Source organism: Pezoporus flaviventris, unplaced genomic scaffold, assembly GCF_033815535.1.
Source record: "Pezoporus flaviventris isolate CSIRO_AGI_PZ_B2104156 unplaced genomic scaffold, CSIRO_AGI_Pfla_v1 ptg000006l, whole genome shotgun sequence".
In the NCBI taxonomy this organism is placed as follows: Eukaryota; Metazoa; Chordata; class Aves; order Psittaciformes; family Psittacidae; genus Pezoporus; species Pezoporus flaviventris.
In genome coordinates this window covers 3,621,436-3,634,577 of record NW_026892554.1, presented here as the reverse complement: position 1 = coordinate 3,634,577, position 13,142 = coordinate 3,621,436, and the positions used below count along the sequence as shown (strand labels likewise).

General features: G+C 38.4%; 1 protein-coding gene across 5 annotated transcripts in view; it reads left to right on the top strand.

Annotated features, from left to right (window-relative positions):
- Positions 1-12,902, top strand: part of ASB7 (ankyrin repeat and SOCS box containing 7) — a 30,062-nt gene extending 17,160 nt beyond the window's left edge. For 3 of the 5 annotated variants that reach the window (XM_061446655.1, XM_061446654.1, XM_061446656.1), the window contains exon 6: positions 9,536-12,902. In XM_061446655.1, the coding sequence (XP_061302639.1) occupies positions 9,536-9,675 (140 nt within the window). In that variant the 3' untranslated portion in view covers positions 9,676-12,902. Of the gene's footprint in view, positions 1-6,554; positions 8,835-9,535 lie in introns of those variants that run through there. The other 2 variants (XR_009742121.1, XM_061446657.1) reach the window with 2 other exon arrangements.
- Positions 12,903-13,142: the final 240 nt, after the last annotated feature.

The window sequence follows — 13,142 nt, the reverse complement described above, 5'->3', positions numbered from 1 at the left end:
AGTGAACTGTGAAATCTCATTGTGTGAATGGCCTTAGCGCTTACCAAAGATGTTTGGGGTCTGGGGCTTTGTTTTGTTGTTTGTTTAGGGGTCTTTAGTGTCTTTTGCTTTTTTTTCTTGTTTTAATTGCTGTGCAAGTACTCTGCAGTTGCTGGCATTTTTCATCTGGCACTACAAATAGGGCAGAAAGAGCTTTTGCTGCTTTGTGTTCTCCCATATTCTTCTCTCTCCTTCCCTCTCCTAAACCAGACGAGGACATGGCTTAGTTCATTGGTGCAACTTGAAGGGGTTTCCTGTGCTGTGTAGCTTTGATTTTTGTGGATGCCTTTGAAATACGAAAGGGATTTTAACTCATCGTGACTTCTGATATTTAAAGAGAGTATTAGGCTCCTAATATTCTGGTCACTTTTGATTATTGGGTTTTGGTGTACTGGAAGCTTTCTCCCATTCAGCATAGAATGCTATAAAGTGTTCCATAATTACGGAACTGAGTAAAGCATTTGGGAATTGTTCATTAGGAGTTTGCTAATTCAAACATGTTAAAGTGGCTGGATAAATTATCCAGTTAGGCTGATCTTTGCACTACAGAGGATGGAGTATTTCATATATCCTATTTTTGCCCTACAGTTCCTTTTATTTGGATGCTTTTTATGAGAATTAAGCAATTTACATACTCTGCAAAGAAACTGAAATCTAGTGTGGGCTGGGGGTGAATCAGCTGAGATCTGTTGGCAGTAGCTGACACAAGCATTTGGAATTTCATTTTTGTCTTCATGATTAGTGGTGTTATTTTTGCTCTTGTCTGAAATCTAAAGGGAGTTTTTGGAAAGGTCGAAGCTGATATTAAGAAATACAAGTAACTAAGAGATGTTATTTTTATTTCTCTGCCCTTTCTCATTCAAACACATCTCTTTCTGGTTTCCTTTTTGGGAGCCTCTCGTTATATGGTAGCACTATTAGTAGACGATATAATATCCAGACTTGCAATATTTCAGTCTCAGGACACATCAGTGAGTGTGAAGTCTTAGGCTGCTTCTGTGCTGCCTCAATGTCTAAAGACTCATTCAGAAAGTTGGAAACTGGTACTGTAACTTGCTTTGCAGATTCCATATCTTTAAGGGTTTAATGTGAAGTGAAAAGTAAATTCTGCTACAAGCAAAATAGCTTAAATTTGCGGGCAATGTAACAGTGTTGGAACTATCCCAGCTTTGCACTGATGGAAGGATCACTGGGAAAGCAGGGAGGACTAGTGCTGACAAAAACACTTCAGCTTTGTGCATCTGAGCAAAGTTATTACGTGTTTACAAACAGCTATAAACAGACTCTGCTGCCCTTATTATAGATATCCAAACACTGTCTTCCATGGTATTTATAAATAATTGCTTTAATGAGATGGTGTAGGAGAGAGTCAATGGATAAAGTGCACGCTGGGATTTTGGAGTTCCCAATTAGATCAGCCTGCGTACAGGAATTGCTGGGATCTCGCGCTGTGGCACTTCGGGGAAGAATCTTGTTTCCGAGTCTATTGCAATGTGTATTTACTAGAAGAAAAAACTTTACAGACTTCTCTAGAATGCCTTTAGTGGAAGCTTTCCTGAAACTACCTCTTGTGGTTGGTAACTGTGCCTTGGTTGTAGGACTTAACGGGAATTCCTGCTTTGTTTATTTGAACATCATACTAAGTGCTTAATGTAGAAATCCGTAGCTGTAAGTTTTCTGTGTGCACCTGCAGTTTTGAAAAGTGTATTTGATAGTAAAATGGGAATTAGTTTTTACTTTGCAGTAGGTTTGAATTGTTAAGCTTAAAGATTAATATATGAATTACCAAGGAATTATCAAACCAATCTGTGTCTTCAAGTGAAAGCTGTCACGTGCTTCATATAAACGGGATGCTATTTAGCAATCTGCATGTGAGATGCAAGTAGCTATTTGGTTTTTATATTTGGAAAACATATTTGCATAGTTTCAGTTCCTTAGAAAACATATGTGAGTTTCTTTTGGGTTTGGTAGGTATTGAAATCAGTAATAATCACAGCCTTTAGCCCAGGTCCCTGGTTGTGAATAACAGCCAGGAAACCAAGCTCTCAGAAATACTCAATACTGGCTCTGAAAGTCTGCAAGAAGATACGGGATTTGACCCCAAGGGTTTGATGTTCTTCCTGGTTACAGGTAGAGATTCCTTTGCTCCTAGAATAATCCCACGAGGAAGGAAGTGACTCTGTAGTCGCGTCTCAGTATTTAAGCATGAAGCTGCAAGTTAGGAACAGCAAAGCTTTTCATCATGAGTCTGCTGCTAACTTGGAGTTTAGACAGTCACTTATGTATTATTTTTCCCCCCTCTCTTTTACAAATAAAAATTGAGATGCATGTATATAGGAAGATAGAGATACATATAGATGTTTTCTGGTTTTCGGTAGTGTATATATCTACAGAATTAACATGTACAATTGCAGTCCTGGATGGAAGGATTTATGCTGAAGTTGAATGGGATCTGAGAATATTAAAACTTAGGGTGCTAGAGGTAGGAAAAAATGCAAGTGTTGGAAAAGTAATTTAAATAAATGCTCAGGTACTAGAAATTCAGTTATGGTCTCCAAAAGGGGAATTAAAAAAAGCTTGAACATTTCCCCCTCCCCATAGCTCTTATTTAATCACTGTTCAGATGAGATAGCAGACAAGAGAGTCTGTGACTGGCCATGCAAGTTGCTTGTCTGTGTCGAGGCTAATAGCAAAGTAAATGGATACGGCGGCAGCGGTGTAATGTGGCGTGTGTGTTAACAGGTATCAGAGAATAATTTCAGATCTGGAACAAGATCTAAAGGTCATCAAATGAATGAAACTACAAATACTTCATTTATGTTCCTTTTCTTTATAAATTTTGAAAAGGCAAATCTTTGGCTTTGACTAGAGAGTGTAACGTATTTAGATTTATGTAGCACTGTAAATGTGCAGAGAAACTTAGACAAAGCTCCTGCTAAGGAAATCCTTACGTATTTTTTGTCATTATCCCTTTGCTAAATAAAGGTAATTTTTCACTAGGATTTTTTCTTCAGTGGAAGAGCATTTTAAGAAAGGGTCTCTATATAAACTTTTATGAATACAGAATGTCATAGCGAGCTAAGTAGATTTCTATGTATTATATTACGTGGATAATCACAAAGGAAACAGTACCTTCATGTTTGTTATAACATAGAACAACCTTGCTGGAATTGCAAGCTTGGGCTGTTTGCTTCCTTGGTGCTGCTAGGAACCTTGCACTAATGAATGCAGTCTGCCTTGTCATCCAGAGTTACACAGGGAACAAGGGTAAGAGGCTTATTTTACAGTGATCGTTTTAGCTGGATCAGTGATAAATGCTATCTGAATCATGATTGCTTTCTGCAGATTGCAGGTACCTATTTGCTGAAGGGCAGTATAATTTTTGATACCTTTATGAAGACATAGCCCAATTTTTCTTTCTAGAAAGAGGGAATAATTGTTTAACTCTCAACTCAGAATCACCTAGTGTGATACTGAAGAATGTAGCTACTAACTCAGCTGTTTATATTAAGCAGTTGAATTCTTGTATAGCTTTATACAGTTGTACTCTTTGAGTTTTTTGAAGAGGCCTAAGTGAAAAAAAGAAACAAATATGTATTTTTACCTGTGGCATGTAAGGTGTAACTACCCCCCAATCCCATTTGTGCACACATGCTGTACTCTTAAAAGAACAGCCTAACAGTGCATCTTAGGCCTGGCTTTAGAGCACTTTACTTACTGTCTCCTAAAGATAGGTGAACATTCTGGTATTGAAATCCTTAGGTGAATTTCCAAAGCAAATTCAGTGAGTCTGAATTTATGGAAACATGACAAAATATGTTAAGAAAATAATATTACCCCAGCATATTCAAATCTTAATTTCATTGCTAAATACACCTGTTAAATTTAACATTGAGCTTTACTGGCATCCTGCCTTTCCATATATAAATTTTCAGTCCAAAATCCACTCCTTGGTATATATTTTCTGTGCCAGATATATTGAAATCTAATAGACATCTAAAACTCGTGGAGAATTATTTCTCGAAGAGCAGTGCAAACATACTTCAAGCTTAAGTATTCTAACAGAGGCATAGTGAGCACAAAATTGAACTAGAACTTTTAAAACAACCTGTATATGATATCCAGTTGAAAAAGAATTGAAAGCTCTTTGTCCTCTTGAGCTGGATACCTGTTCAAGGAGTTTGTTCACTTTCTCAGTGAACACTCTGTAATTCTCTTTGTCTCTAAATTCAGCCCTGCATATCTTATATTAGTATTTCAGACTCGTATATTCTTGACACTAGCTTTCTCTGAGACTTTGAGTGCTGGAAAACCAGATATCCTCTCTGGTTATCCTCCTGCTATTTTTTACAGAGTACAAGACAATGCATTTGCTAAACTGTTAGACCTACTCCTATTCCAGTGAATTCCTGTTGAGCTCAGCACAGTGATGTACTAGGTGATCGCATCCTTTCCGTATGATCCTGTTTGCGCATCCTCTTCAGTGTGTTTCTTGGCTGATGGGTGTGAGTTTCCAATTGATAAGGTCAATTATATTTTTGAAATATACAACCCCCCAAAAAAGCCAACAAAAAATCCTAACTAAATTTATGCTGGCATTAGCAGAGTTTCTTTACAGTTGTGAAATAAAGGATGGGTTTCACAGTTAGCTGTGGATATAAGTATTTATTCTGATACTCAAGAGGAACTGAGCTGCCACCAGCCATACATCAGCCTGGCTTAAACTTTGTTTTTAATGTTTCACAAAAACCTTTATTTTTACGTTTCCTTTGTAGCAAAAGAGAAACTACCAAATGGTTTCTTGATGCTGCTTTCAGCCTTCAAAAATTCCCAGGGGAAGCAGAAGCTCAGTTTGAGAAATACCACTCTAAGTTGTGTAGGGTTTTTTTTAAGAGCAATGCATTAATATTTCAGAGAAAACTATGGGCAGCTTCTGAAATACACCCCAGTGTTTTGTTTCATCTTTTGACTTCTTCAGAAACTGCCTGTCTGCTTCAAATGGCACTGATTGTTTGCTTTTAAGAGTACTTTTTGGTTTGTTTAGTAGGTGGAACAGTACATCAGAGAGGATCTTCTTGCAGACTACAAGTATATTAATCTCAGTTATTCCTAGGTTTTCTCTTGGGTAACAGAATAGATCAGTTCATGGTTTTTGCTTTGTGCAGGTGCTCTGTATCTTCAGCGGAGAGCGCTGGTAGGGATTCTCTCTTTCCACCTTTAAAATGCTTTTGCTTAAAACTGGGTGAGAGTCTCTAAAAATCAGTGTTGTCAGAGGTATGAGGTCTAATATTTTGTCTGTATGATCTTTAGAGACCTATTAAGTGAGTTAGTGTTTTATTTCTTGGGGAGCATGATCTGCATAGTAAAAACAGGCAGGCACAGTCTAAACGCCTATGCTGTGGGGCAGTTGTAATGATGACATACAGTTCTTTGTATAGGTAGTAAATCTTAGATGTGAGTTTTGTCTGCCTCTGGGATAGAATAGCAAACTGCGAGATAGAGTTTCATGTTTTTTCTGTTATCCTAAAAAGGAAAGGAATGGGGTATTGAGTGGGAAATCAGGGTTAATTGCAATAATTTCTTGCTGTTAAAACATGCATTTTAAAAGGCATGTTAAATGTTGCGAAAACATTGCTTTACCAGATAAGGCCAATATAATAATCATATTTACTTAAATAATGAACTGAGGCTTTAAAAGTAATTATTAGTTATTTAAGGAGAAAAAAAAAAAGCAGCTCAGGAACTTTGTTATCAGTTGGAGAGCTGAGCTAGGAAAATGCTTCAATTTTATATGTACTGAAGTCTGCTGCCCCTAGAGAGAAAAAAGCAAAAGGCAATTCCTCTTTATTTTGTATCCTGATGTTTTACATTTCTTCTCTTTGAAAGAAACTTTTCTGTCATGTTTGGGAAAGCACACACAAGAGGTGCATTGGTGGGAATTTCTACTTTACAGCACATAGCACGAGCTGTGGAAGACAAAAGATGAATTGTACATCTCTCTTTTTCCCCCTATAATTAATACCTTTAATTTATCTGAGTATCACTCTAAAGCTCACAAAATACAACAACAGCAGCAGGTATTTGCTGCCTTGATGGTAACTGGGGCTATGTAACAGCCCAACAATAACCATCCAGAATAACCATCACCAGGGTTTCCTTTTGGGACAGGATTGGGGATGTGTTGTGGCATTATTTAAGGTGATGAGTAGTTTTATGTGACTGTTTTGCATGATAGTAGTAATGGTATCAATCTTACCTTTATATTTGTTGGGGGGTTTCTGTTTCTTTTATCTTTAATTCTCTTCCTTTCTAGCTTATTTGCTTAAATAACTTTCTGAACTTGTGATGCGGGATATAAGCAAAGCTGCTAATTCCTAATTGTTTCTAAGCAGAACTTTATTCGTCATTTAACTTGTCTTGCTTTGCCAAATTACTAATAACATTTTTCATTTGCCAAACCAAGGTTCACTGACATTGCTCTGTAATCCTTTATTTTTTTTTCCTTTTTCATTCAGATGCAACCAAGAATGAGTAAGTGTTCCAGACACCGTTTCTAATAAATCACAAATGCATTAATAACCCTGGAATTCGCAAGGCGTGACCTAAGACACTAACAGCCACTAGATGTAGCAACTGGTGCTGAACACTGGAAATGTCCATTGTTAACACATTCCCAGGAAATATTTTTAGGCTTATCGGGGGAAAATGTCATACATTTGACGATTGGGTCTTTCTGAATTAGCTGATGACCAATTTCTTCTGGGTGTTTTAAGTTGTCTGTTCCATTTTGCTCTCAAAAAACCCCGTAGGATGTTAATTAAAAGGCATTAATTTCTGAAACCAGAAATCAGTGTCTCATTGCTGTATTATTGTACTCTACTACCGAAAATACGCAGAGCTCTGAAGTCCTCTATATCCTCTAAGGCTGCTTTTTGCAATTAACTTCAGCAATGGTGCATCCTTTCTGAACCTTGTTTGCATTTGCATTCCAGGCATTAGAGCTATTTCTTTATCACCATAAAGATTCCTCTATTTGGTTTCTTTCCAAAAGTAACTTTTCTTTCCCTGAAGCTCGAGCATTTAGCTGCTGTCCAAGTTGTATAAATTCATTCCTTCAGGTGGAATAAAATAAATTGTTAAGAAGAAACCACCAGTGGACAAAGTAACACATGATCTGTATTCTAAGTCACGGCTGAAGGATATAATGAAAACTCGGTTTACATTTAGATATTGTGGTGATAAGTATAATAAAAGTATTTTAAACTTATATAAAGGACACTCAAATTTTCATGTTCTTAATCTCAAATCTAATTTCTTTAAAAACAGGCTGAGACTATTTTCATGCATTACTTCTGCTAGCTTACCTCAGATAATTTTAGTGCTGAAGGTAAATCCCAGTGTGTACCTGTCTGTCAGCCCATTTCTGTAGAAAAACCCATGGGGGGGGGGGGGGGGGAGAGGAGGAACTCGCTAAAAGGGTAACTGAAACCATGTACAGAATGCCCAAAGTAGAAAACAGGAAATAGTTTCATAATGTCTTTGTGCTTACCATGGAAGCCTAATAAACTCATAATGTCAATGTCTATTTAGCTGATAGAAGGTTTATTGCTGAGCTAGGAGGGGGATGGAAGAAGGGACTGGCTCTGGAGCCAGCTCTGGGGCTGGCTCCAGAGAGAAAAACCCTCCAGTCTCCTCCTCACAGGCTGGTGCCCCGTGAGCTGACAGCATCCTACTGACCACTGTAAAGCCACCTTTGAGCCCTGTACAGAAGGCATTTCCTCTTTCAAAAACATCCTGCTTAATGGGTGGCAGCTCAGGAAAGCTAATTGGAAATGTCCATCTAAGTTATTTCAAGTTGCTTTTGTTGTTTTGTGTTGGTTTTGAAAGAAATGATTGACTCAAGCAGGCAACTCAGTAAAATCACCATGTCTTTCTTTGCAAGAGCAAGCACTGTCTCTTACCATTATCAGTTATACAGATTATAGCATATATAGCAGCAGATTACCTTGGTACCAGCATAGGCACCTATGTTGTTCATGGAGTATTTTGACTCGGATGGCCATCACGTGCCATAACTGTGTAAACCTCTGGTTTTGTTTCTTTAGCCATGACACAGTTAAGGAAATGATCAAAATATTGATTAGCACAGCTTCAATGTGCTCTTGGGATCCTTTCCAAAAGGATATGTAGCAGAATGAGGAAGAAGCACAAAGGCACACAGCTGGTTAGGTCAGAGGTTTGGAGTTGTTTCCATGGTGGGAGGTTATTAAATAAAGTCTTCAGCTTTGGAAAGAGGTACCGAGCGTGAGTGGAGGATGGAGATTAATATAAAGGTATGTAAAATCATGACTGGCATGAGAATAATTACGTGGGGGTTTTTTGTCCCTCCAAGAATGGCCGGCACGCACCGGGGCCATCAGGAAGCAGATCTAAAATAAATAACAGCACTTTGTAGTTTTCCAGCCAACGCCTAATTATATTGTGAAATCTGTTGCCCACAGGATGTTTTGGGTACTGAAAGTATGAATGGGTTCAAAAAGCATTAGACAGATTTGCAGAGGATAGGCCATTCACAGCTATTAAAGACATGGATCTGTGTGCAGTCTCTGGTTTAGGAAGACCCAAAGGCCCCAGTGCTGAAAGCTAGAAGGGTATATTGGGACAGGCTTTCTCAACGTCTTGTTGCTTTGCTCTTTTTTCCTTCTTTCTTCATTGGGATTCATGGCTGGCTATGTTCAGATGCAGATTATCCTTGCTTACATTATTTTGCATGGGGGCAACAGTTTTTCAAGGTGCTTGAGTTTGAGGATTTTGAAAAAGAACTGATTGTTTTGGCAAATCCCCATCAGAAATTCTGCAGTTTGTGTGCTGTCAGTAAAGCTTTTCCTCTCCGGACAGTGGTTAACTCGGATTTTCATCTCTCCCTGTTTGATGGAGTTGTGGCTGCATCCAAAGCCTAAAGGCTTTGTCTTCTCATTAGAAGGGCTAAAAACCATCTTTAATTCTGCCACGCGATCCTGGAATAACTTTTGTAAAGCCTCAGTCTCTAAGGAAGCTGCCTGGTGCTGTTATAGTTGAACGTAGAAGTCTTTGTCTTAATGTCTGAAAAGGATTGAGACTGAGGGCTTCCCCCCCCCAGGTTACAGTGATAGGAAAAAGGCCCCAGAAAGTTAAATGAAGGCATTAATGGTGTTTCTTACAGTGCTTAAGTGTATTTTGCCACCTCATGGGAATCCTCACGTGGATAATGTCACTTTGCGTTGGCATCAGTAAAATTATGTACGTGTAAAAGTATTTTTAGGATTCATCCCTTGATTTCACTGACTTGCTCGTTAGAAAGGTGTTAACTTCCACCCTTTTTCCCTTGTCACTTTTCCCTTCCGTTTGCCTCTTAGAATGCAGCAAACATGTGTGATTTTACTGAGTAAAAATGATCTCTTAAGGTGTGTTTAAAATGTGATCATTTTACTTTTATGTGTTCCTTTTGTCTTTTCAGGACAGCCCAGGAACTTGCAAGATCTATGCCGAATTAAAATCCGTCAGTGTATAGGCCTTCAAAACCTAAAACTACTTGATGAACTACCCATTGCCAAGGTCATGAAAGACTACTTAAAACACAAATTTGATGATATCTGATATCCATGAAGAGAAGAACTCTGAGCAAGATTAGTTATATTCCAGATACTGAAGAGGCTTGTTGCCTTGCACAAAGTATATCCTATGCAAATTCTGATTTTTCTGTGAAGTCAGAAGGCAGGTATACAATTCCTTGGGGTTTTTATACCACACGCTAGAAGGTCTTAATTTTTGGTTTCTTGGTCCAAGTTTACAAGGTCCAAGCTTTCTATACAATATTACATTTTAAAGATTGCTGTTGGGTTTCTTTTTTGTTTGTTTGTTTTCACATTAAGCGTGCAGACTTGCAGTGGAGAAGGAAGGAAGCCTCTCAAGGGAAGTGGTTGGTTTGAATTGGCATGCTGAGCAACTATTCAAGCAAACAAAGTGTGGAAATCAAGGCACCGGTCCTGCAGAAAGATACCAGTAGAAAGACCTTCAGAGCCCTGCTGTGTGTTTTGGAGTCTCGTGTCTGCCAGGGTGTGTGGTTTTGCAGGGCAGAGGGAAGTGTTGATAATCAACATGTCCTAGGGTACTGTACGAGTATGATTTGGAAATTAAAGGAAAAAATGTGGTTACCCTATTTAATTTGAGGGTCTATACATTGGCTCATCTTATTCTTTTCCTAATTACTGTGGTTGGTTGGGATGCCCATAAAATTCAGGCCCTCTTCTTTCCTGACATTCCCTATTAAATGGGCGGCTGTTTGTAAGTCTGTTTTTAACAGTGACAGTACACTACAAAGAGGCATAGCCTCTGTGTTTTTTACATTAACTTAAAAGTACACAAATTTAGATTATTTTTTTGGATGCCAATGTATTCTGTTTCTCATACAGTGCCTCCTGTGCAATAATCTTTCTGATGTATTTTCCCTTTATGTGTGATTTCCTCCTCCCCACTATTCCTCATTTAGTCTCAGTGCATTATTTGTGAGAACAGGAAGTGCTGCCTCGCTGTAGTGTAGACGTGACATTACAGAAGTGATGCAGCAGTTGCTGTTCATTATTACTCCCGAAATGTCATGAATGTATAACCTGCTTTATTTCACTTTCAGTTGGAATTCTATCTACGGGTTCTCAGCCGAATTGGGTCCGCTCAGAAAAACAAAAGGAAAGGAAAGAAATTGGCCAAAACCCTTTTGTATCAAAAGCAGTGATAGATTTTTCTCGCTTGCTCTGAAATTCAGTTTGCTTCAGGTTAGAGAGTGGGAAGTGCACATACGTTATGACGATGCATTTTAAATGTGTACAAACAAGAAAAACCCCAGTCATATTGCAGGTTTAAACTTTGCAATTAGTCTGAAAGCAGCAAATGAAAGGAATACTGAAATTCAGCTACTGAATGTGGTTTACGTGCTAGGTATAAAACCAATAATCTATTAAACAGTTTTTCCAATTATAAAAAGAAAAGGTCTTGCTGTCAAAAAAAGATGGGGCCAAAATGTGCAGTTGTTTCACTCTTTATTTTCAAGGGATTATAGAGTCATCGTAAGGCTCTTGCCAGTGTCCTCTGCTTGCTTTTTGCTCCAAAAGAGCCTCTCTAGTATCAGGAGTGCTTTTGTATCCGTTATACCAATGGAAATGGGGAGATGAAAGCAACGGTGATGGCTTTTCAGTTTAACACTGTCACTTTCAAAATATTTAATATTAAAAATACGAAAAGCAGGTGAAGCAGGTATACTCATATTATTTAACTGTGCTAGTTCCTTTTAATATCTTATAACCCTGGACTGCAGTTCCTTGAGCACAAACCTTACCACTGCTAATGGATGCACCGGAACTATGGCAAGCAAGGAGGATTATCTCTCCCTATTGTGCCTGACATTGCATCAGATTTCCAAACAATAAGTGATTTCTGAGTTTCACGGCTCAGAGGATTGGTAATGGGATGTTGAACCTTTTTGTCACCAACTTGTATCGGTTCAAGTCCAGCCTGCTTGAGCAGTGACCAGAAGTCCATGTCTCAGCAGCATGAGCAAGGAAGGATGTCCAGCCTTACACCACGCAGTGTGTGTGGTGGTCACCTCCAGGCAGTAGAGCTTCATAGTGCCTCCTCCACGTTGTATGTAATGGTGGTGGCACTGTAGCAGGGACAGCCTGAGAGCATGGGTGTGCGTGAGAGTGGGGTGGGTACGTGATGGTGTCTTATCAGCTCCCATTGAAGGAAGAAGGATCAGATTATGGTCTTTAAGCTCTCCAGTACTGAGACAGCACAGACATCAAGAATTGAGTGGCAGGTTTTAAGCATGAATTTTCAGTTTTGTGACATGAGATCAGAACCTTAAAATTGCTTTGTTCTTAAACAAAAGAAATTAGCATTGTTCACTACATTTGTAAGTTGGTTTAAACCAATGTCCTTCCCCACTGAATTTTTACAGTAATATTTTCTAAGGTAATCTAGAGTATATTTTAGTTGCAATCTATATTAAGGCAAATTATTTGTTTTGTCTGTTGCTGTGACTGAAGAAAATTATGGAAGACTTTGTTGGTAACAAGAATGCTATTTAATGAAGAAATGTGTAATTCCATTATTTATTGTTTGAGGTTTGTTTTTTGGTTATTTCTTTTAAGTAACTGACATCTAAAGGGAACACACATATTTCAGGCCAGTAAAAAGCCTTTCTTTTAAATTGATTTTTATCCTCTCCTCCGTCCCCAAGGTGGAGGGAAGCCCTCACCCTTACTTACAGTGCTAAGCCATCTCTTGTAGCTGGTTTCTCTGACCTTGATTCCACAAAGCACAGCAGCACATGTGTATGTCTGAGCCTTCTGATGGTCCCATTTGCTATCTGAGGTTCTACACGTGCTGGAGTGCGAGTGAAGTATGATTAGTCATTGAAAATCCTCTCCAAAGTTCAATAATGGGGAATTTGGTCTTTTATTCTTTTAAATATTGTGCACAAATACTTCGAAGAACACGCTGAACATTGCTTTTCATTCGGACTAGAATGTGGAAGAAGTGCATAATACAGACTCCTTATGTAGCCTGGTTCCACTACCTTAAAATTCACAGTTTGAACACTTTTATTAAACCTTAAGAAATTGGCAAAGACACCAAAGAATCAATCTGAGTAAAAGACTCTGATCATTAACAAACTGCAAACCTCATCCTTTAAAACAAAGCAGAAAGTTTTTGTAAATATTGATGTTTATAAATGTACAGCAGAGTTAAGAGTGTTTTTTAGATTATTTAATTACCATATTTCTAAACTATTTACATTATAGACAATACTTGTTAGTTTGAACAACTCTTGAGTGGTTTTCTTTTTGTTCTTTTCTTTGGGGTTTGTTTGGTTTTCAAATTCGTTATCACTCATGCTTGGAATAACTCCGGCTTCCTTGGGATAGCGTGGAAAAGCCAGTTTTCTGGCTCTTGGTTGGCAATCATAGGAGAACGCATCTGGACAAACTCATTGGATAAATACCCCGAGGCAAAAGAGAATATATAGCGTGTTTAATCAGGGTGGACCTGGGCTAGGTGGAAAAATT